The sequence below is a fragment of the Sphaeramia orbicularis genome, chromosome 3 (genome assembly GCF_902148855.1).
Source record: "Sphaeramia orbicularis chromosome 3, fSphaOr1.1, whole genome shotgun sequence".
NCBI lineage: Eukaryota > Metazoa > Chordata > Actinopteri > Kurtiformes > Apogonidae > Sphaeramia > Sphaeramia orbicularis.
The window spans coordinates 16,057,433-16,080,510 of NC_043959.1; the positions used below are offsets into that span (position 1 = coordinate 16,057,433).

Genomic DNA, 23,078 nt, shown 5'->3' on the forward strand with positions numbered 1-23,078 from the left:
TGGTTCTGGACTGTACTGGGTCAAACATGTCAGATAGTTCTGGACTGTACTGGGTCAAACATATCAGATGGTTCTGGACTGTACTGGGTCAAACATGTCAGATAGTTCTGAACTGTACTGAGTCAAATATGTCAGATGGTTCTGGACTGTACTGGGTCAAACATGTCAGACAGTTCTGGACTGTACTGGGTCAAACATATCAGATGGTTCTGGACTGTACTGGGTCAATCATGTCAGATGGATCTGGACTGTACTGGGTCAAACATGTCAGATAGTTCTGGACTGTACTGGGTCAACCATATCAGATGGTTCTGGACTGTACTGGGTCAAATATGTCAGATGGTTCTGGACTGTACTGGGTCAAACTGGGTCAAATATGTCATTAATTATGGACAAATCCCCAAAACACTGTTGTTCACAGGGTGGAGTCACCAACTGCTCAGACTGTTATGTAAGTCTTAAGGTGTGTGTGTGTGTGTGTGTGGGGGGGGGGGGGGGGGGGGGGGTCAGTGGGGGTCAGAGGTCAGTCTTACTGGGCGGCTGTGAAGCAAAACCAGCTTAGTGACTCGTATGTTGATCCTGGTTCCAAGACTCTGGTGGTGGAACATGTTGTAGACCTGAACATGGAGACCGTCATACAAGAAACAGAAACAGAGAAGATGAACACTTAGAACATCTAGATGAACACTTAGAACATCTAGATAAACACTTAGAACATCTGGATAAACACTTAGAACATCTAGATAAACACTTAGAACAAAGATAAACACTTAGAACATCTAGATAAACACTTAGAACATCTAGATAAACACTTGGTCATATGATGTTCTTGGTCCAATGGGAGGAGAACTCACCATGTTCATGACGGTGAGGAGGAACCTCTGGGCTGCCTCAGCGCCGTGGTACTGGACCATGTTAGAGTCAGCCACCACCACCGTCTCCACCGTGTACGCCTCCTGGAGGCGGATGGAGTTTCTTTTCCCACGACCTTCCTCACCTTTACACCCCCTGTCCTTCTTCTTCCCTATCGCAGGCAGACAGGCAGAGCTGAAACAGAGCTGAAACAGCTGAAACACAGTTAAAACAGCTGAAACAGACTTGAAACAGGTGAAACAGACTTGAAACAGCTGAAACACTGGCTAGAGCTCAACACTGACACAAGACTTCACTTCCCAGGTTTAGATTCAGTGTAAAGGACATCACAAACACAAACAAAGACATAACAGAACAGAAACAAAACTCTGGAAAAGCTCTATATGTTCTAGTTCTACCCGTAAATTATTATTAAAATGACCTAAATGATCCTTATAGCATTTATATTAAACATCTGTAAAGTATTAGATTGAACAGATACGAAGTCAAATTATTTCCATCGTTGGGTCAGGGATTTATGTGACCACTAGAGGAAGTAGTGAGTCACCCTGCCAAGGTCAAGCTGAGGGTGAGAACCATAAAGAAACAACTGTCAGAGTCAAAGAACAGAAGTGATAAAACTAGAGTCATTGTTTGCTCTGGACTCAGCTGTAAATGAAAGAATGGAGTTGGATGGAAAAGTCAGCGTTTCTTCTACACGGGTCAGTGTGATTCTGAGGCTTCTGAAGGTATAAAGTTATTATGGGATGTTCTTATTGTTGCTAAGTTTCCATTTGTTGATCCATGGTTCAGACTAAACTGTTCAGTTCTGACCTTGTTTGTTGGATTCAAACAGATCTTTAGTTCAGTTATTGACGACACAAACCAACAGAAAACAGAGGTTTAGTGGTTTTACTGTGGCTGTTTTAGTCTAAAAACAGAGCTAAGCTAACAGAGCTAAGCTAGCAGCAGGGGGGACAATGAAGGAGGCAAACAATGTCAATGCCTTCTTCAACTGGTTTGACCAGATCCCCCCACCCTCACTGTAGCCCCTTCCCCCTCTCTGCCTCACAGCCTTCTCCCTACATAACGGTGGACCAGGTCAGGGGGAACTGAGGAAGCTTCGGAGCAGGAAAGCAGCAGGTCCAAACAGTGACCACGGATGCTGTAGACCTGTGCTGCTGAACTGGAAGAGCCACTACAGCACATCCTCAACCTTAGCCTTCAGATGGGGACAGTGTCCACCTCATGGAGGACATCCTGCATGGTTCCAGTTCCTTAAAAGAACTGGCCCAGTGAGCTGAATGATTACAGGCCAGTGGAACTCACATCACAGCTGATGAAGACACTGGAGTGGCTGCTCCTCCACCTCCTCAGACCCCAGGTTCTGCATGCTCAGGACTCTCTACAGTTTGCCTATCGGAGGATGTTGGGTTGGACGATGCCATTCTGTACCTCCTGCATCAAGCCCACTTGCACCTGGACAAGGGAAGCGGCACAGTTAGGATCCTTTTTCTGGACTTCTCCTGTGTCTTTAATACGATCCAGCCGCTTATGCTTCAGGACAAACTGATCAGGATGCAAGTGGACCCCTGCCTGGTGTCCTGGATCCATGACTACCTGACAGACAGGGCGACCATAGTACGTCAGGTTGAAGGTCTGACACTGTGGTCAGTAGCACAGGAGCACCACAGGAGACAGTGCTGGGTCCTCTCCTCTACAACCTGGACACCTCAGATGTTTGTTACAACTCAGAGCTGTGTCACATACGGAAGTTTGCAGATGACATGTCCATCATGGAGTGAACCAGGAAGGACCGAGAGGACAAGTACAGGGGTCTGGTGGATCACTTTACTGTTTGGTGTCAAAGAAACCATCTACAGCTCAATACCTCAAAAACTATGAAGCTGGTCTTTGACTTTGGGAAGTCAAGATCAAATCCACAAGCAGTTTTGAACGAGGGCGTTGAGGTTGAGGTCGTAGACAGATACAAATACCTCAGCCTGTGGCTGGACAACAAGTTGGACTGGACATGTAACACAGACCACCTGCAGAAGAGGGACCAGAGCCAGCTGGACTTCCTCAGCAGGCTGCACTCTTCGAACATCTGCAAAAAAAGTCCTGTGGATGTTCTACCAGTCTATGGACGTTCTATCATTCTGTGGATGTTCTATCAGTCTGTGGACGTTCTATCAGTCTGTGGTTGCCAGCATCATCTTCTACACTGTGGTGTTCTGTGGTGGCAGCACATCCAAAAGGACTCATTCAGCCTGGACAAACTGATCAGGAGTGATCAGGTTTTGTGGTTGGCATGAAGCAGGAGTCTGGTGACAGTTGCAGAGAAGAGGACAGTCAACAAACTACTGTCCATCAAAGACGATGACGGTCACCGTCTGAACTTCTGTCCATCAAAGACTCTGACGGTCACCGTCTGAAATTACTGTCCATCACAGACGATGACGGTCACCCTTTGAAACTTCTGTCCATCAAAGACTCTGACGGTCACCGTCTGAAGCTACTGTCCGTCACAGACAATGCTGCTCTGTCTCTGCTCTGTGGGAGTGTGTAGTTCTTTGGTGTTGTGTTGTTTATACCCGTGTGCAGTGTCTGTTTTCTTGTTGGTGCTACTTTACTTTTCTTACGGCTGCTTACAACAGTTCTGTTTAGTTGCAGCACATCAATCTTTACAACACAGTTTTGGTTTAATTAAACTTGATGATTCCATAATACAGATGTGGAAACTATGATCTTTATCCTTTCTTCAGTGACTGATCCAGTCTGTGGATACATATGGTCGGTTCCATGGTGGTTCTGGTTCTAAGTATGTTCTGGTACCAGACTGACCCCTGCTGGTGAATACCTATATTACATGGAACCAGGTTAAAGATAAAACAAACTGAAATGTAAATTAAACCCACTATTCACAGCCACTGATCTCCAGTATCACAAATGATCCCCAAACCATGAGGATGGTTCCAGATCATCAGGTCAAACACTGACGTCCTGACATCATGTCTTCTGATATTAACCCTGTGAGTTTGGTTCTAATAAGAAAGCCCTGGCGTCTTTTAACTGAGGACATGTCAACAGAACATCCTTTAACGGTCATTTAATAACCTGGTAGTGGACAGTATGATGTATATTCACCCATCTACAGATGCTGGTGGATCAGCTCCTCACCTGGTCGAGTCCCACAGGATCCAGGATGTGGATGGTCTGGGCGTGGATGGTTAGGATGGGGGGTGTCGCTGCTACTCATGGTGGAGCGTCGGTGTCGCTGCAGATGGTGTTTGAGGCCGGAGAAGGAAAGTGACGGATCATTAACTCCAACAGGGCGGATGAAGAACACGTCCTCCCCGATGTGGATCAGCCCCGTCTGGACACAAAACAAATGGAAGTCAATCAAATACGACTGAGGTAAGAGGAAATCTGTCTTTGTCTTTGGTGAACAGAGAGCACAGGCAGGAGGGAACACTCATGCCAACACTGGGTTCCCCAACTTCAGTGTTACTTCAGGTTTAATGCATCTGAGGTGAACTCTGCAGTAGTTTTCCTTTAGATCATTAGAAACATTAACAACAACAAATGGAAGAAACAATAACACGCAGAAAAATGGATGGATGGATGGATGGATTCTTATGAGTCCTTAGCATTACTGTGGCTAGGCTAGTGGGTTTATTTCAGTGTTTCCTGCAGCACTCAGATGAGTTCAGTCCAATTCCAGACACTGTGTAGAGACTCTCCTCATGAGTTCCACATAATGCTCTAAGTTCTGTTACTGATTCCATTTATTTTAACATATATGTTGATAAAGTTCCTGCTTAAAGCTTCATGTTTCCCTCTGATTACTGGTGAAAACCGAATAAATCCAGGTGATTCTAACAGATTCACAGCTCAGAGGGTTTCAGCTCTTCTAACCCTAAAGTGGGTCAAAGTGAAGGACTCTGAGACGGCGCTTGTCTCTTCTTCGCTGCCACTTTAGGACTAATACTGTTTGTCATTGTGAAGGTACCAGAGCGGCGAGCAGGAGAACCAAACGCCGGATCACTTCAACTTTTCCATACGGAGCAGCACAGAAATAGCCGATTCCTGTCCGCTGATGTAATCGGTGCAATGCATTGTGGGATCAGCCCTGTTACTGAGCAGGATCGGCAGCAGGCTTCAGCCCTGTTACCCCCCACTGGGATTCTGCAACAGAAAACACATGAGACCAGAACGCAACACAATCACCGCCATGAAATGATACCACTGTGTCTGCAACAATATGGACACAGACAACATGAAGAACAGACTAGAGTTAAAACCTGCTATTCCATCAATGACCACTAGAGGCTGGGGGGGTCACAGGCAGTGAACTAGCATAACAACTCACCTGTCAATACAACAAATCACAGATCAATACGACAAATCACAGCTCAACACAAAAGTTGCTAAGAGTTTTTTGTGATTCTTTGGTTCTTCTAACACCTATGTTTTTTCTTCCGCTGCTGTTTAGAACATCCATGTAGAACCCTCTAGAACCACAGACCGTGTTCTCCTACTGTTCTTGGTTCTAATCTGTCTGAGGTTCTACTGGGTTTCATCATCAGCCTCAGTTTATTAACATTCTAACTCTTTAGAATCCTAGGGTTAAGGTTATAATGGAATAGGTCAAAGGTCAGAGGACATGTCCTCAGCTCCATCTGGAACATGTGGCCGATGACCTAGTGACCTGGTGACCTACTCCACACATATGGACCATCCTCATTCATCTGTGTTCTTTACCAAGATAAAAACAATGTTCCTGCTCAGAGAACACATCAGATACAGGTTTTACAGGAGAACATGAAGACGATATAGGTGGGGGAACTATGGGAAATCTGTTCCAAGACTATAGAGCCCCCATCTCTATGACCAAGGTCCAGGAAGGACCAGGACCTTCAGATCCTGCTCTGATACTGTTCAAAGTAGTACTACAAATACAGTATGGAAAGTACTGCAGTAACAGTAACACAGATACAGTTTGCATGGTCTGCGCGGAATACAGCGCTGCACAAAGCACCAATGCAACAGCACCAATGCAACAGCACAACTTTTCCTGAAGAAGGAGTGAGTACAGTAACTGAGACTGGTTTGTTTGTTTGTTTGTTTGTTCTGGTCATAGTTTAGCGTTACACATTATTCGTATAAATCAGATTGAACTTATTGTGCTGATCAGTAGGTTTTCCTTCTGTTCTGTCGTCTGATTGGTCGGATGGATTCACAGAGGCCTGGTCCTACTGGTCCGTTTAGACCAGAGTCAATGTTGAGAGGATGCACGATGACGGTACAATCACGGGAACAATAAACAGATATCCCTGAAACATGAGTCTAATCAATAGAAATTAAACTAATGATGTAACATTAGTGATAATTAGACTCTAATGTGAGGAGTCCAAGGACACAGGTGGTGTGTTTATATTGTTGTGTTGTACTGTGTAGTAACAGAAGGACAGATACAGGACAGACCCATGGACAGACCAGTGGACAGGCCAGTGGACAGGCCAGTGGACAGGGGTCCTCCTAATCCTCAGATGCATTAAACAGAGGTTCCAACATTTGGACCAGATCAAACTAAAGTTCTGGACCACAGTGAGTGGACTCACCAGACCTCCGCAGGTGCTCAGAGACGCCAAGGAGGCGGAGTGGTTGAGGACGGAGCCGGAGTAGAAGCACAGCCGGTCCGCGGCTCCGCGGACCTCCGGTGCGTCCTGGTCCCGGCGCCGCTGCTCCACAATGAAGCCCCGAGACAGGAACGACGAGTCCCGCGACACGTTCAGCACAAGCGTCCGTCCGAAGGCGACCAGTGACAGGAGGATGTTATCCGGGTCAGAGTGTCGTCGTCCTCCTCCTCCTCCTCCTCCTCCTCCTCCTCCTCCTCCTCCCGGGGCGCCCGCGGAGTCGTGTCCGCGGTGCCGCAGTGTGCGCACAGTGTGGTCGCGGGACAGGTGCGCGTTCAGTCCGGACAGCAGCCTGGGGGTCACTTCATCCGTGTCCAGCTCGGAGTGGGCTGCGGGGACAGACAGTTTCCATGAGAACAGCGGGACCCCCCCCCCATCCACACACACACACACACACACACACACACACACACACACACTCCATGAACAGACTCAGCCACGTACAAACCCACTGAACGTCAGCCGCAACAATTAGAAACAGTGTGGAAGTCATTACCACTGTACACCCACCCAGAAGACCAGCCCTCCGAACCCCCCCACTACCACTACCACCCCGGAGAACTCCGGGTTCTTTAACAGAGGAATGTGGAGAACGGAGACGCAGACCCAGACCGTCCGCGGCGCAGGGTTCGTGCGTAAAGAACCAGAGGAACTTACCCGACACTCCGACGCAGAACAGGGAGAGCAGCAGATGGGTGGCGTGGCTGAAACGCATGATGAAGCGTAGTGAAGGACCTGGTGGAGGCCCTGATGGAGGCCCTGGTGGAGGCGTCCGGATGGTCTGCGCGGAACGCAGCGCTGCGCAAAACACCGACACAACAGCGCAACTTTTCCTGAAGAAGGAGCGGGTACAGTAACTTAGACTGGACGGACTTTGTGGAAGCTGACCACGCCTCCACGGGCCGGGACAGCCCCGCCCCTCCCCCACCCCCCACACCTCCCATTGGACCCACTCCACTCTGGCCCCACCAATCACCACGGAGACCTGCCCTCTGATTGGTCCGCGGAGCTGTCCGTCACCACCGGGGGTTGAAACCCTACACGTGGTTTCAAGTAGAGGAAGAAAAGCAGAAGGTTGGCTTTGAAGCGTTCAATGTGAGGAGAACTGGGAGTTAACACGGACCGTAAACGCACCACGGTGAGACGTTTATGGACCCGTCACCGCTGTGCACAGCTGGAAATGAGAGATTCAAGGTTTGAAGTCAGAGTTGGGTTCAGTTTAGAACAGAACAGTTCAAAACAGAACCAGTGTTTACTCCAGTGTGTGTACAGATACTACAGATATATACTGTAGTACAAGTACTACAAGTACTGGTTCAGTGCAGTATGCAGGTACAACTACTGGCGAATAAAGTAAAACCAAGTAAAACACTGTTTGTTTGCTTGCTTGTTTGCGTGTTTGTTTGTTTGTTTGTTCTGGTCATAGTTTATAGTTACACATTATTCGTATAAATCAGATTGAACTGATTGTGTTTGATCAGTGGGTTTTCCTTCTGTTCTGTTGTTTGACTGGTAAGACGGATTCACAGAGGCATTATCCTATTGGTCTGTTTAGACCAGAGTCAGTGTTGAGAAGATGCCCGATGACGGAACAATCACAGGAACAATCACAGATATCCATGAAACATGAGTCTAATCATTAGAAATTAAACTAATGATGTAACATTAGTGATAATTAGACTCTAATGGGAGGAGTCCAAGGACACAGGGGATGTGTTTATGTTGTTGTGTTATTGTGCTGTTATTGCTGTGGGTGTGTGTCGGGTTCTGAGATGGTGTTTGATGCCACTTCTAGTGTTTGATGCCGTATTTGGTGTTTGATGTTGTTTCTGGTGTCTGATGTTGTTTCTGGTGTCTGATGTTGTTTCTGGTGTCTGATGTTGTTTCTGGTGTTTAATGCTATTTCTGGTGTTTGATGCTGTTTCTGGTGTTTGATGAGGTTTCTGGTGTTTGATGCCGTTTCTGGTGTTTGATGTTGTTTCTGGTGTTTGATGTTTCTGGTGTTTGATGTTGTTTCTTGTGTTTGATGTTTCCTGTGTTTGATGCCGTTTCTGGTGTTTGATTCTGTATCTGGTGGTTGATGTTGTTTCTGGTGTTTGATGCTGTTTCTGGTGTTTGATGCCGTATTTGGTGTTTGATGTTGTTTCTGGTGTTTAATGCTGTTTCTGGTGTTTGATGTTGTTTCTGGTGTTTGATGCCATATTTGGTGTTTGATGTTGTTTCTGGTGTTTGATGCTGTTTCCCGGTGTTTATTGCTGTTTCTGGTGTATGATGCTGTTTCTGGTGTTTCATGCCATATTTGATGTTTGATGTTTCTGGGGTTTGATGTTCTTTCTGGGGTTTGATACTGTTTCTGGTGTTTGATGTTGTTTCTGGTGTTTGAGTCTGTATCTGGGGTTTGATGCCATTTCTGGTGTTTGATGCTGTATATGGTGTTTGATGTTGTTTCTGGTGTTTGATGCTGTATATGGTGTTTGATGTTGTTTCTGGTGTTTGATGCCGTTTCTGGTGGTTGATGTTGTTTCTGGTGGTTGATGCCATTTCTGGTGTTTGATGTTGTTTCTGGTGTTTGATGTTTCTGGTGTTTGATGTGGTTTGATGTTCTTTTACTCTAAACACAGTTGAATAATGTCTTCACCTGTCATTTTTTTTATGTCACTGAATATTTTTTGCAGTTAAAGTAAATTTACTGCAGAAAAATAGAAAAGTACAATCTGAAATGTCCTCAAAGTATGTGATTAAAGTAATTAACTTAGAAATACTATGAATTTCTTCTGCTTTTAATGTAAAATTCCTGTTTGGTCGATTTTTACAGAAGGTGTGGTGAAAGTGTCAAAGCTCTGCCTTGATAATAAACCATATGATGTACAACTGACCTGGGACTAGGTCTGGGCCCAGGTCTGGGACGTCCCTCAGATGGTTCTGGGTTTAGAACATATGACACTAGTTCAACAGTGGTCAACCTCAAGGGAGGAGCTCCCCCTAGTAGGACCAGGTGAGATGACACTTGAGGACATCTTCAGAGAACCACACCCCTTGAGGGGTGGGTTCTACTGGTTCTCCATAAAACATGGAACACACGTCTTTTCATACAGTGTTTGAGGCTGTTTTTATTTTTGTCTTTTTTTTAACCTTTACTCAAACAGGAAGTTCCTTGTATTCGATGACGACATACCATAAAATCAAGTAATACAATAAAACATGTTCAAGTAACATGAGGACAGAGGAGAACGTACATCTGAGGAACACTTCATAATCCTAGAAAAACAGGATTAAAGGGCTTTTAACACCAGTAACAGTCGCCAATGAGAGGGTCTGGACAAAATAAAACTGTTGACTAATGTCAGCTAGTTTAGTAATGAAACAGGGAGTAATGAGCGAAGTTTGAGCAGATGTCGGTTCTTTACACAGATGTCGGTTTGTTTCCTGGTTCTCTGAGCAGATGTCGGTTTGTTTATCGGTTCCTTGAGCAGATGTTGGTTGGTTTCCTGGTTCTTTATGCAGATGTTGGTTGGTTTCCTGGTTCTTTCTGCGGATGTCGGTTGGTTTCCCAGTTCTTTGCGCATGTTGGGTTCTGCATGTAGAAAACGCTAATGTCTCCTGAACATGGAGTCGAATGTCCTTGCGAATCTGATTGATCATGTTCCATGTCAGAGGTTGTTCTTGGGGTTCCGAAACCTTTAAGAACGGGGCTGGATTATTAGTGATATTCCTCATGGTTCTGTTGGTTTGGTTCTTTAATCATTTCTGGGTTGTGTTCATTCCTGCTTATACTAAACCTGTCTCCATCTGTTCTACATTCATTGTGTCCACGTGTTGGACTCAGCAGACCGTCTTCGAGCGACAGATGTCTTCAGACACAGACAAATGTCCAAAGCACACGTTCTGCTCGTCATTCTCACTGATGGGTTTTCCATTGTTGAGGTCATGTGACTCAGTTCCTTCCTCTGATTGGCTGCTCTCCTCTTCCTCCTCATCTTCTTCTTCGTGGTCACTTCTCTCATCTCTGGTCAGCTGTAACATGATGAAGAAGGGGAGGAGGAAGAGGAGGAGGAAAAGGAAGAGGAGGAAGAGGAGCAGGACGAGGAGCAGGATGAGGAGGAAGAGGAGGAGAAGGAAGAGGAAGAAGAGGAGCAGGACGAGGAGCAGGAGGAGGAGGAGGAAGAGGAGCAGGACAAGGAGGAAGAGAAGGAGAAGGAAGAGGAAGAAGAGGAGCAGGAGGAGGAGGAAGAGGAGGAAGAGGAGCAGGACAAGGAGGCGGAAGAGGAGCAGGATAAGGAGGAAGAGGAGGAGAAGGAAGAGGAAGAAGAGGAGCAGGAGGAGGAGGAAGAGGAGGAGGAGTATTTTCTTTATTGCTGGATAAATGTCAGATTTGGACATAAATGACAGTAAACATGTTTTAGACTCACTTTAATCATCTGCTTTTTGATTAATATGAAGAAAAACTCAAAGTCAAACGCTAGTTAACACTAGTTAACACTACTTAACAGTAGTTACCACCAGTTAACACCAGTGAACATTAGTTAACTCTAGTCAGCACTAGTTAACACCTGTTAACACTAGTTAACAGGTGTTAACACTGCTTAACACTTGTTAACACTAGCTAACACCAGTTAGCACTAGTTAACACCAGTTAATTTTAGTAATCACTCTATCCATGCTAACATTTGTGGAACTGTGAAAGACTCTGCAGACGTTAAAAACAACACTACGCCTGCAGTATTTCCGACGCGCTAGTTCTATGTCCCACTATCCACTGGGGCTCCGCCCCTTTGACTGGTGGACACAGGTCCACCTGTCTCACCTCTGTTTCTCCGTTGTCTTTTCTGTGGAAATCAGACAATGAAGGAAAAAAGGTGGAATCAACATCTGACTTTTGACCTGGATCGACTGTGGAAAAGTGTCTAATGTTTGACAGAACATACCTGTGTGGAAAACTGTGGACCTGTGAGTACAACTGTGGACCTGTGAGTACAACTGGGGACCTGTGAGTACAACTGGGGACCTGTGAGTACAACTGGGGACCAGTGAGTATAACTGTGGACCTGTGGACCAGTGAGGACAACTGGGGACCTGTGTGGACAACTGTGATGAGGACAAACATGTCTAACTGATGGACAGCTTCATTCTACTCTGACCCTAAACACTGATGAACTTGTGTATCAGATGACACACTCTCAGACTCGGATTAATGAACATCACAGCAGAAAAGTGAGCTGTTTTTAAACCAGTTTCAGTTTTTAAACCAGTTTCAGTTTTTAACCCAGTTTCAGTTTTGCAGTTTTTTTCTCTTGGTACTGCAGGACATTTGATATTTACCTGTAGAAAAATGTTTTAACTTGAAATGACTGAAAAAAACTGCCGATAGAAATGAAAGTACTGGGTTTTAATAGTACTTTTACTATTATCTTTGTGTTTAAATAGTACTTTTACTATTATGTGTGTTTTAATAGTACTTTTACTTTTATCTGTGTGTTTTAATAGTACTTTTACTATTATCTTTGTGTTTAAATAGTACTTTTACTATTATGTGTGTTTTAATAGTACTTTTACTTTTATCTGTGTGTTTTAAGAGTACTTTTACTATCATCTGTGTTTTAATAGTACTTTTACTGTTACCTATGTGTTTTAATAGTACTTTTACTATTACCTGTGTGTTTTAAGAATACTTTTACTATTATCTGTGTGTTTTAATAGTACTTTTACTGTTACCTGTGTGTTTTAATAGTACTTTGACAGACTTTAACAGACTCACGGTTCCAAACAGGAACTTTCTGATCATGCAGAGGATGAGGTAGGCCCAGAACATGTGGAGAACCAACAGAACCAGCAGCATGACATTGAAGAAGTAGTACCCGAAGAACGGGGGGTAGTGTTGGACCGGGTAGACCCAGGTACAGTGGATCAACCTGGAGCACAGAACACACATGATCAACTCCTGGAACCTACTGTTGAATGAAAGAACACATGGTCAACCTCTGGAACCTTCTGTCCATCTTAAACTTGATGCTGTTCTTTTGTCCAGTCATTCTCATCACTTTATCACTTTGCTAAACCTTGAAACCACATGTTGAAGGTTCAAGCTTTTGTAAAATATTGTGTCCTTAAGACACAGTTGATGTCAATCAAAAAAGTTTTAGTTCAATTTACTCAAAAAGCTAGAACATGTTACAAAATATTTAAGTCCAACTTTTTATAAAAATGTGACTGGCTTTTAGTGCAGTTTTCCCATACACACCTTTTTTTTCCCCCTGTTTTCATGCTATATATTCATATATATATATATATATATATATATATATATATATATATATATATATATATATATATATATATATACTTGTGTCCTCTCTAATAATATTACTTCCACTACATGTCCATATATTCTGTGTAGGATGTAATTGTGAAAAGGAGATTTAACTATTTTAAGTTGTTTTTCTTTTCTTTGCTTCTATTATTTTCTTTTCTTTTTTCTTGTCTTTCTTTTTTTTTATTTGACCTGTTTTGTTTTATGAGTGCTTTCCTATTTTTTTATTACTATCATTGAGTCTGTTATGTAGGACCAGGAGTGAGAGTAGGAGGGGGAGGGGGTGGGAACAATGGGACATGCTTAATGCCTCTGAAATTGAATATTCAAATGTTCAATGTAACTTAAATCTGCACCAAAAAATGATAAATAAAACTGTTTTTTTTTAAATTGACTGTACAGTACATCTTTTCTTTGTAAGCGTTTTGAACATTTGCATTTACAGTGAATGAGGATTTAATCAAAACTAATTCATTCTTTTAACTGTGTCTATATTTATTTGAAGTTGTACAGTGTAGATTATATATTTTTGTTGTTTGTTTCTGATGTTTTTGTGTGATTCTTTGAAATACTTTCACTTAGTTGTTTATTCAGTGTGTGTCAGGTTCTTATTATACAGTTTTCTGCAGATATCGTTTCTACACATATGTGGGTTCTGAAGTAGATCACAGTAAAAGCTCAGCGTCCAAACAGACACTTCTCTGGTAACATCTGACATTCTCACCAAAAGGGGAAGATGATGAGGCGGGTTCCCATGAACACGACAGCGAACAGAACAAAAAGAGTTTTGCAGGTTTTCTCCCATTTGGCATAGTTGAATAATTTGGCCGACTGAAAGGAGAGAAAACAGCGGAGTTCAAATCAGCCGCTGTTCTGCAGTGTTAGCATTAGCCTTAGCATTAGCATGTCAGACCCACCTCTAACAGGACGTCAGAGGCGTCGTGGACAAGCATGACCAGCGTACCGATGCGAATGTAGTTGACACACCACGAAAAGGACAGGAGGACCAGAGTGGCCACGTGGTGGACAATCTGTTCCTTAAAGTCCTGAAGGACAGACATGATCATTAGGACACAAGTAGACAAGGACACGAGGACATAAAGATACAAGGACATAAAGACATGAAGACACAAGGACATAAAGACACAAGGACACAAAGACACAAGGACATAAAGACATGAAGGCACAAGGACATAAAGACATAAACACCAACAACACCACAACTCACAACAACACTACAACACATAACAACAGGACAACAACAACAATGCACAAAAACACAACACCACCACCACAACAACACAACAATGCAACAACAACATGACAACAACACAACAATACACAACAACAACACAACAATGCACAACAACAACACAACAACGCACGACAACAACAACACAACAACGCACAACAACAACACAACACCGCACAAACAACAGCACAACAATGCACAACAACGCACAACAACACAACAACGCACAACAACAACAACACAACAACACACAACAACAACACAACATCGCACAACAACAGCACAACAATGCACAACAACGCACAACAACAACACACAACAACAACACAACAACGCACAACAACAACAACACAAAAACACACAACGACAGCACAACAATGCACAACAATGCAACAACAACACAACGACAACACAACAACGCACAACGACAGCACAACAATGCACAAGACCAACACAACAACGCAAAACAACAACACAACAACACAACCACACACAACAACACAACAATGCACAACAACAACACAGCAACAACACAACAACAATACAACAATAGGACAGGAACAACAATGCACAACAACAATACAACAATAGGACAACAACACAGTAACACAACAACAACAACACCACAACAATAGGACAACAACACAGTAACACAACAACAACAACACCACAACAACATGACTTAAATACCAGTAGTAGGACTCCAACATGGACTGGATGGATGCATAACAATACAACAACAACACAACAACAATGCCCACCAACAGGACAGTGCACCAGTACAGATCAGTCAGATCCACAGACACAGATCAGAGGAAACAGAACACAAAGAACTTCACGATTAAACTCAAAACGTCTTCTACTGTAAAATGACAATCTGTCAGAAACCACTGTAGGAGAAATGAGCAGCACATGAGGGTCAAAGGTCAGAGGTCAAAGGTCAGAGGTCAGGAGGGTGAATCCTGATACTAACCTTTCTTTTCACATCGAAGGTTACGCTGAAGACCAGAGATCCATAAAAGCTGATCTCCAGGATGTAATACCAGTACTGGGACTGCAACATGGACTGGACGGAGGACAGAGACAGAATGAGACAAACATGGACGACACGTCACAGGATGACATTAACCTCAGACTAGGATGTGTCCCTGAAGGCAGTAGTCTTTGTCTTAATGTCTTCAGACAGAAGACAAAACACCACCCAGACCTGTTGGACCATGTCATCCCCCAGGAAAGGACAGGGAGGACGGGGGACAGGGGGGATTGGGAGGAGAGGGAGGAGCTTAAGACTTCAGTATCAGCACAACATCATATGTAAAGATGGACAAAGAATTACAAGAAATAAAACACAAATAACAACAATAATTATTAAAAAAAACTGTATGAGTAGACAATAATAATAGTAGTCATAACAACAATATCAATTAACAATAGTATCAATGATTACAGTTATATAAAAAGTAAATAATAATAATAATCATCATCATCATCATAATGTTCAGTTCCTGCTTTAAAATGACCCGGATCTGATGTTCTGAATAAACACACACTGTCAGCCTGTACATCTCAGACCAACCATGATGTTTCCTAAATGACCTTTAACCTTCAGCAGGGGGTTCTAACCATGTTCTCATACTGTCGTCTGATTGGTTTATTCCATATGTAAACAGGAACAGAGTGTGTAAAAGTACAGTCCACTGACCTGCTTTGGAAAACCTGTCCACACTTCTCGAGTGTCATAAAACCATTCCTTCTGCAAAACCACACACACAAAAATCTGTTATTAAAGTTTATAGGATACTTTAAGATACGACAGATTTTCATCCAAATGTGACGTTTGATCCAGTAACAAAACCGACTCACATCATGAAGAGCAAAAATTCCCCCAACAAACGCCAACAGGTAGAACACAAACCTCCAGCTGAGAACGACATCAACACAAGGACTGATTATTCAACACACACACACACATATACATATATATATATATATATATATATATATATATATATATATATATATATATATATATATATACATACACACACACACACATATATATATATATATATATATATATATATATATATATATATATATATATATATATATATATATATTAGGGATGTCCGACAATATCGGCCCACCGATATTATCGACCGATATTGGCATAAAAATGTAATATCGTTGAATATCGGTATCGGGGTTTTTTTGCCTATTATTAAAACCGATAAAATAATGCCTTGGTCTCACCGGCATTTACCGACGCGTAAATGAAGCATTGTTTGTAGCTGAAAGAAATGTGCAGTTTTCAAAACTGTACAGTAGAGTTGCCACACTGTAATAGACTCATGGAGGGAGGGAGAGAAAATAAATAAATATGGCATTTTTTCCACAACTTAACTCTTTCTCCGCCAATGATGAGATTTTCCGTCACTCCGTGTTTTCACTGTTATACTGTAGTTGACGCTGTTGCGGATCGTGTGAATTACTTTCCTTAGTCCAAAAACAAACAATTAAGCAGCTTTTTCGGAAAAATTACGGACCGGGTTTAATGTTTTCGCACTGGAGTCTCCGTATCCCATGGCAACGCATCCAGCGGCAGTCACTGAATGAGGAAATGCAGACTGTGCAGGAACCGCGCGCAGTTTCAAAAGCCTTAAAGATGATTATGGAGACAGAGTCTGACAGTTCAGTATGTGATGGAGTTACAGAAGAACCATTTAGAGACAGGAACGGAGAAACAGAAGGTGAGGGAGACGGACACAGAACACTGGAAACACGGAGCGGCTCAGGTCCGACACGAAGTGTGTGTGTGTGTGTGTGTGGGGGGGGGGGGGGGGGGGGCACAGTGCGACATGGAGAAAATGACAGACAGGAGGAAGAGAGAAGAGACATTTATAGAGGACATTCAAGGAGAAAACAGACACAGACATGGGACCAGACAAAGGACAGCTAGTCTGCATCTGTTAGAGTGAGTTCAGATTCAGACTGAGGACACAGAACAGATTCAGCTGTATAATGTCAGCAGGGACACAGGTAAGACACTGTTGGATTTGGCTTTAGTATTAAGTTGAAGTATGTATTCTTTGCACATACAGTGTTTACATTTTAAAAGCCTTGTTGCATTTGAGAACGCATCCAATGGGGCATCACAATAAAATTAGGCATGATGTGTTAATTCCATGACAGGAGATATGTGATGTTTCCTGAAATTAGTTTAATATCCCACATATATCGGCAGCAACATCGGTAGATATCGGAATCGGAAATTAAGCGTTGGACAATATCGGCATATCGGTTTTTGGCAAAAAAGCCAATATCGGACATCCCTAACATATATATATATATATATATATATATATATATATATATATATATATATATATATACACACACACACACATACATATACAGATACACACATACACACACATGCATATACAGATACACACATACACACACATGCATATACTACACATATATATATATATATATATATATATATATATATATATATATATATACACACACACACACACACACACACACACACACACACATATATATATATATATATATATATATATATATATATATATATGTATACACATATATATATATGTTACCTGGCTTCTCTAAACTTCTTCAGGACTCCAGGTCGGTCCTGACTTCGTCTTCTTCTGAACCAACGCTGGATTTGTCTGACGGACAAACTGCTTTTCTTTGACAACCCATCGATGTCCAACTAAAGATCAGCCAGAGGACAGGATCTGTTTAGTTTTACATTTGACTAGTTGGATTAAGTCTGGATTCAACATGTTTGAACAGGGGGGGGAGGCTGTTGAAAAGCCCTGACCATACACCAGTGGAATACTGACTGGATGGTGGAGGACGGACACATGGTCTGCATCTACCTGTCGACCAACAGACAGCTGTGGTCCATCCCAGTTTGGGTTCATTTAGCCCTGAAACCACACAGGACACATCTGGACGTGGTGCAGACTTTACGTAGAATAAGTTCTAAAGGGTTCTCCACTCTGGAGGTGGATCTACATGTGCTCAGTCCAACCCGTCACAGTCTGATGCACGGTACTTGAATGTTGGACCACAGTTATGTGACACATCACAGGGTCAGCACTGAGGTTCAGTTTAGATGGAAAAAGAACATCAGACAATAAGAAAGGAGCGAGTCAGATGGGAGGGGCTTGCCTGTCATCTGGCCCCACCCCAACCTCAAGTATCCAAGACCAACTGAAGATCAGCGGCACTACGGTGCCGTTACGTCCGGGCAGGTTCTGAGTCAGGGATGTTCAGTCATCATCTCACAGATGGAAGTCTCATACTATGGGTTCCTCAGCTGAGAACGCCCACCAAACACCAGAACCCGTGGATCCACTGAGCAGGATCACAACTACACAGCAGCAGGTAAATCTAACCTGTCCGATGCTGCTGAGGTTATGACCACGCCGACTGCTGCTGAGGTTACGCCCACTGCTGTTGAGGTTACACCCACTGCTGCTGAGGTCAACACTACTATGTCACCACCTGATCTGTGTTTTCCACCTCTAACACCTGCCTTCTACTGGAAACCCTGAGTGTTTCAAACAGCGGCTAAGGCCTCAAACCCAGACCGACTGTCAGGGTCAAACCAGAAGATGTCTACGTCAGGTGGAGGTCAGGTGGAGCTGGATCTGCATGTTGTGAACTTTTCAGAAGATGAAGCTCAAACAGTCTGTGTGGTTTTAATAAGTGACACCATCCTTCTGTTATTTCAGACAGCTGGAGCAGAGGATGGAACTGTCACCACAGTAAGAAGGTCTTGAGTTCGATTCCGTTCTTGTCCCCGTGTTTGCGTGGGTTCTCTCTAGGTACTCCTGCTTCCTCCCCCCATCCAAAGACATGCATGGTCGGTTCTGTCATGGTGCAGTCCTGTGCTACCACAGCTTGAGGGAGGGGTCATCTGCCAGCACCGCACCTGGAGCAGATGTCAATAAAAGCCCCATATAAGGGGCTTCAGGGTAGTGCTGGAACATTCTGCTCACCACAGACCACCACAGACCTCCATAGACTCTGAACCATCATACACCTATTCCCATCACGCTGTGGACTCTGACTGTCTCCACCCCCAGGTTTCTTTTGCTATTCATATTTTTGCTAAATTTTTATCTTAAAGGGCTCATATTTATCTAAACCCACTTTTCTTAGTCTGTGGTTCCTTTTTTTTTTGCGTATTTGGACCCTAATAGTTCATAAAGTTTGAATGTGAACCCTCCAGCTGCTGCAAAACTATCTTTATATTCATTTGGAAAAAAATCCAGTGGATTTCTACAACCTATTTGAAGTCCTTCTTAATTAGTTCTGTCTCTAACTAGTTCTATCTTCACATTTGCACATATAAGGTCCAGACTTCAGACGAACATTTCTCCAGTATTTCACCATAATTGTTTGTCAGCAGCAGTGGTTGTAGTCCAGACTGAAAATATGTCCAAACTTGGGCCCCATTACCTAAAATATTCAGTTGTTGGTTGAATGGGACAGAGCAGCACAGCCGACAACCTGGAGGGGGCGGGGCCTGAAGTGGCTCATGTGCATTTAAAGGGCCAGCGCTCCAAACCACCTTTCTGGTGTCATTACTCAGAAATAGGGTTGAAGATGGACCTGTGGAGTTGAATTAATGAAGAATTCAGACATAAGCATAGCATCTACAGTGTATGGAGACCGAAGGGAAATGATGGAAAAGGAAGAATTACATTGAAAAAAAGACTAAAATCACTGCTTTAATAAATCACTATATTCCCTTCAGCACTGAGTGTTTGAGTCCGTCCTTTTACTCGGTCTTGGTTCATTGGTGAATCGAAGTTGCCCAGAGGTGTAAATGTGACAGTGACTGGTTATTCATCTGTTTATGTCCAGGTCTTTATTGAAAATGAGAGTCAGTTCTCAACTAACTTACATGGTTCAATAAAGGTTCGATAAATAAATAAATAGAAAAAATCTAGGACTCAGGCTGAGGTGTGGAATCGATGGAACTGGATCTACCTGAGTGGGACTCTGACACCGGGTTGTGTAGAACAGTTCCAGCAGAGGTTGGTCCTCAACCTTCAAATGGACTCGTCTCCTGATCCCAGCAGTGACTGCGAGAGGTGTAGCAACCCACCTACCAGAACATTAGAACATCACACAGTTAAAGACCTGGAGCATGAAGAAGAACATCCAAGTACACAACCACCGCTCAACCAGAACCGTGGGCTGGTACCTTTCAAAGACATATCTGATGAGCAGGAAGACCAAGGCATAGGGGACGGTGACGTACAGATGTGATGCTTTGGCGTAGACCCGACTATCTTTGTCCTCTAGGTCAGTCCACGTCAGGTTCACTGGAAGCCAGAGCCGGTCCCACCAGAACCAGTCATAGAACATCTGAAACATCCTTCAGATCTATCAAGTCACAGGAACAGAGAGGAGTAGGTATAGGACATGAAGAACCCGGTCATGATGAGGATGGACAACACGCAGAAGGACAAGAAAACATGGAGGTAAATGAAACCATGAGGGAAAAACAGAATTAACTGGTGAGTTTGAATGGAGAAGATGAGAACATAGACTTGGTAGAACCTAGGGGAGAACACCAGTAACATTAATGCAGTGGTAGTTTTTATTCCATTAACATGTCTGTGATGTTCTGCTCATCCTCAGTTCTTGGTCTAAACCTCCTTAGATATCACAACATGGAAACATCTGCACCATCAGATAAAAGTGTTCAGTTCTTCGGTTCTTCTATTTGATCTCCTGTTGTTCCTGCTGAAGACCTCAGTTCTCCAGTGTTCCCGGTCCATCTTCATGCTCAGGTTCTACCCACAGATGTTCTTGGATGAGGTCCAAAACCTTTAGTCTCAGAGGTGGTCCATGGTGGATCATTGTTCTGCTGTAGATCCCATCCTCTTACAGATGGTCTGATGGTTCTGCTTTGAAGAACCCATTGTGTTTGAACTGGGACCAGACTCTGAGCCTCTGACCAGACTTTTAATAAAACTACCTGTGCATTACAGTTGTTTGTGACATTCTTCTTGTGATGTTTTCATAGATGTCAACTGTGCAGGGTCTGTGGATGTGGATGAGCTGATTGGCTGATAGCTGACACACTGGCTTCTCCTGCCTCAGGCCTGTACGCTATGCTAACACTGTACATAAACCGCTGTTTCCAAAACAAATATTGACCCAGCGATCCCTCCCTGATTCCCAACATCTCCTCCACGCCTCGTTCAACACAGGACGACACACCGCCGCGTCCTAGCAACACGTCACAGGGCGAAGCTTCAACAATGACGGCGTATTTGATCACATGACCACCTTCAATGAGGACAGACCTGTATAGATCTGGTCCTCAGGTGCACATCTGAAGACATTTGGATGGTTCATTCCATGATAAAAACAACAGGACGAGACAGAAAACCATTAAACTGATAATTGAACATGACACACATTAAAGGGAAATAATACCTCATTGCTACAGTTTCCATGTATCTGTACTTCACATTAGTATTTAATAATAACTTTTACATTCACAATTATCTGAACTTTGTCATATTAAAAAAAAACAAACAACAAAAGCATTTTAAAAAAATCATCATTCTTTAACTTTAAACTATTTTAGAGGAAAATTATGTCGAACACACGAGGTACAAAAATGAGTGTGTTTTCATTCACAGGTGTTCCTTTAAGGTACAGTTCTGTTTTAGGGTTAGGGTTAGGAACAGGGTTAGGAACAGGGTTAGGGTTAGGAATAGGGTTAAGGTTCTTTTTTAAAAAAAAAAAAAAAGTTATTAGAGAATTAAATCCACAAGTAAAGTCTCCAGATACATGAAAGCTGAATTACTGATGAGGTACTGGTACTTGGATTCATCAGAACAAACCTGGTTCTCCTCCAACAGGTGAAAAGCCTCCACCTCCAGGTGTAGGATAAGCCCAGCAGATCCAGGAGATCCAGCAGGTCCAGGAGATCCTTCCTAGTCCAGACCAGGATGAACTGGTTTCACTGAAACCACCAAAGGATAAAAGGATAAAACCCTGTGTTCTGTGTTCTGTGTTCTCTGTGCGACAGAGAGTCTGTGTTTGTGTGAACTTCTTTGTGGTCACGCCCAGCCCGGACACAGTTACCTGGGAAGGCTTGACTCCGCCTGCCCCCCACCCCCAGGGCACATCCCCCCCTCCACTCATGGATCTCATAACCGTGTTTGTCCCGGATAAAGGACAATGGACGTGTTTTCGCACAAAACAAAGGCCCACAGAGGAAACTGTCATCTGACGCCATAAGAGCTGATTCAGTTCACAGTGAATCCACCTTTTGCTCCAGTAGTTCACATCTGGGTAAGGGCTAGGATTAAGGATTAAGGGCTAGGATTAAGGGTTAGGATTAAGGGTTAAGGGTTAAGGGTTAGGAATAAGGTTTAAGATTAAGGGTTAAGGGTTAGGGTTAAGGATTAGGGGTTGAGGGTTAGGATTAAGAGTTAAGGTTTAGGGGTTTGGATTAAGGGTCAAGGGTAAAGGGTTAAGATTAAGGGTTAAGGTTAAGGGTTTAAATTAGTGGGTTAAGGTTAAAGTTAAGGGTTTCTGTGTCGTCTTTCATTTTCAACACACTAAACTTTAACATTTACACTGGTGTCCATAAATATATGGACGGTGACACTGTTGTAATGTCTTGTCAGTCCACGTCCACAGTGGACCTGAACTGAACCAGTCACATGTGGATCAAATTGATTCTGTCTTTTGCAGAACCAACACTCCTATGGTTTCCTCCATCTACTCCAGAGCTTCAATCTGCTTCATTTATGGTCAAATGGACACATGTGAACATGAAGCTGATTCAGTCAGTGTCCATTTACTGATGGACCATGTTTCAAAGGGCTGCAATTCATCAATGGTTTATATTGAATTAAAGCTCCAGGTCCACACTTCTGATTGATTG

At 43.3% G+C, this 23,078-nt stretch overlaps 2 protein-coding genes across 5 annotated transcripts in view; both read right to left on the reverse strand.

Moving 5' to 3' along the window:
- adamts17 (ADAM metallopeptidase with thrombospondin type 1 motif, 17) overlaps positions 1-7,430 on the reverse strand; it is a 35,683-nt gene extending 28,253 nt beyond the window's left edge. For 2 of the 4 annotated variants that reach the window (XM_030121849.1, XM_030121858.1), the window contains exons 1-5: positions 7,209-7,430; positions 6,477-6,880; positions 4,033-4,228; positions 855-1,024; positions 534-617 (exon numbers count right to left, since the gene is read on the reverse strand). In XM_030121849.1, the coding sequence (XP_029977709.1) occupies positions 534-617; positions 855-1,024; positions 4,033-4,228; positions 6,477-6,880; positions 7,209-7,266 (912 nt within the window). In that variant the 5' untranslated portion in view covers positions 7,267-7,430. Of the gene's footprint in view, positions 1-533; positions 618-854; positions 1,025-3,999; positions 4,229-4,864; positions 5,009-6,476; positions 6,881-7,208 lie in introns of those variants that run through there. The other 2 variants (XM_030121867.1, XM_030121876.1) reach the window with 2 other exon arrangements.
- A 2,518-nt stretch (positions 7,431-9,948) lies between these two features.
- Positions 9,949-22,539, reverse strand: cers3a (ceramide synthase 3a). The gene is made up of 11 exons (XM_030122158.1): positions 22,027-22,539; positions 20,370-20,551; positions 20,153-20,270; positions 17,740-17,858; positions 15,974-16,031; positions 15,813-15,863; positions 15,084-15,176; positions 13,776-13,904; positions 13,583-13,689; positions 12,307-12,460; positions 9,949-10,565 (listed from the first exon to the last, which is right to left on the reverse strand). Exons 2-11 carry the CDS (start codon positions 20,540-20,542, stop codon positions 10,374-10,376), a joined length of 1,194 nt encoding a protein of 397 aa, XP_029978018.1. The 5' UTR covers positions 20,543-20,551; positions 22,027-22,539; the 3' UTR covers positions 9,949-10,373.
- Positions 22,540-23,078: the final 539 nt, after the last annotated feature.

Coding starts and splice junctions, on each gene's coding strand:
- cers3a (XM_030122158.1), bottom strand. CDS start 20,542: ATGTTTCAGATGTTCTATGACTGGTTCTGGTGGGACCGGCTCTGGCTT. Junction 15,177..15,812: donor GGACAGGTTTTCCAAAGCAG/GTCAGTGGACTG, acceptor TCCTCCGTCCAG/TCCATGTTGCAGTCCCAGTA. Junction 12,461..13,582: donor CTCATCATCTTCCCCTTTTG/GTGAGAATGTCA, acceptor TCTGTGCTCCAG/GTTGATCCACTGTACCTGGG.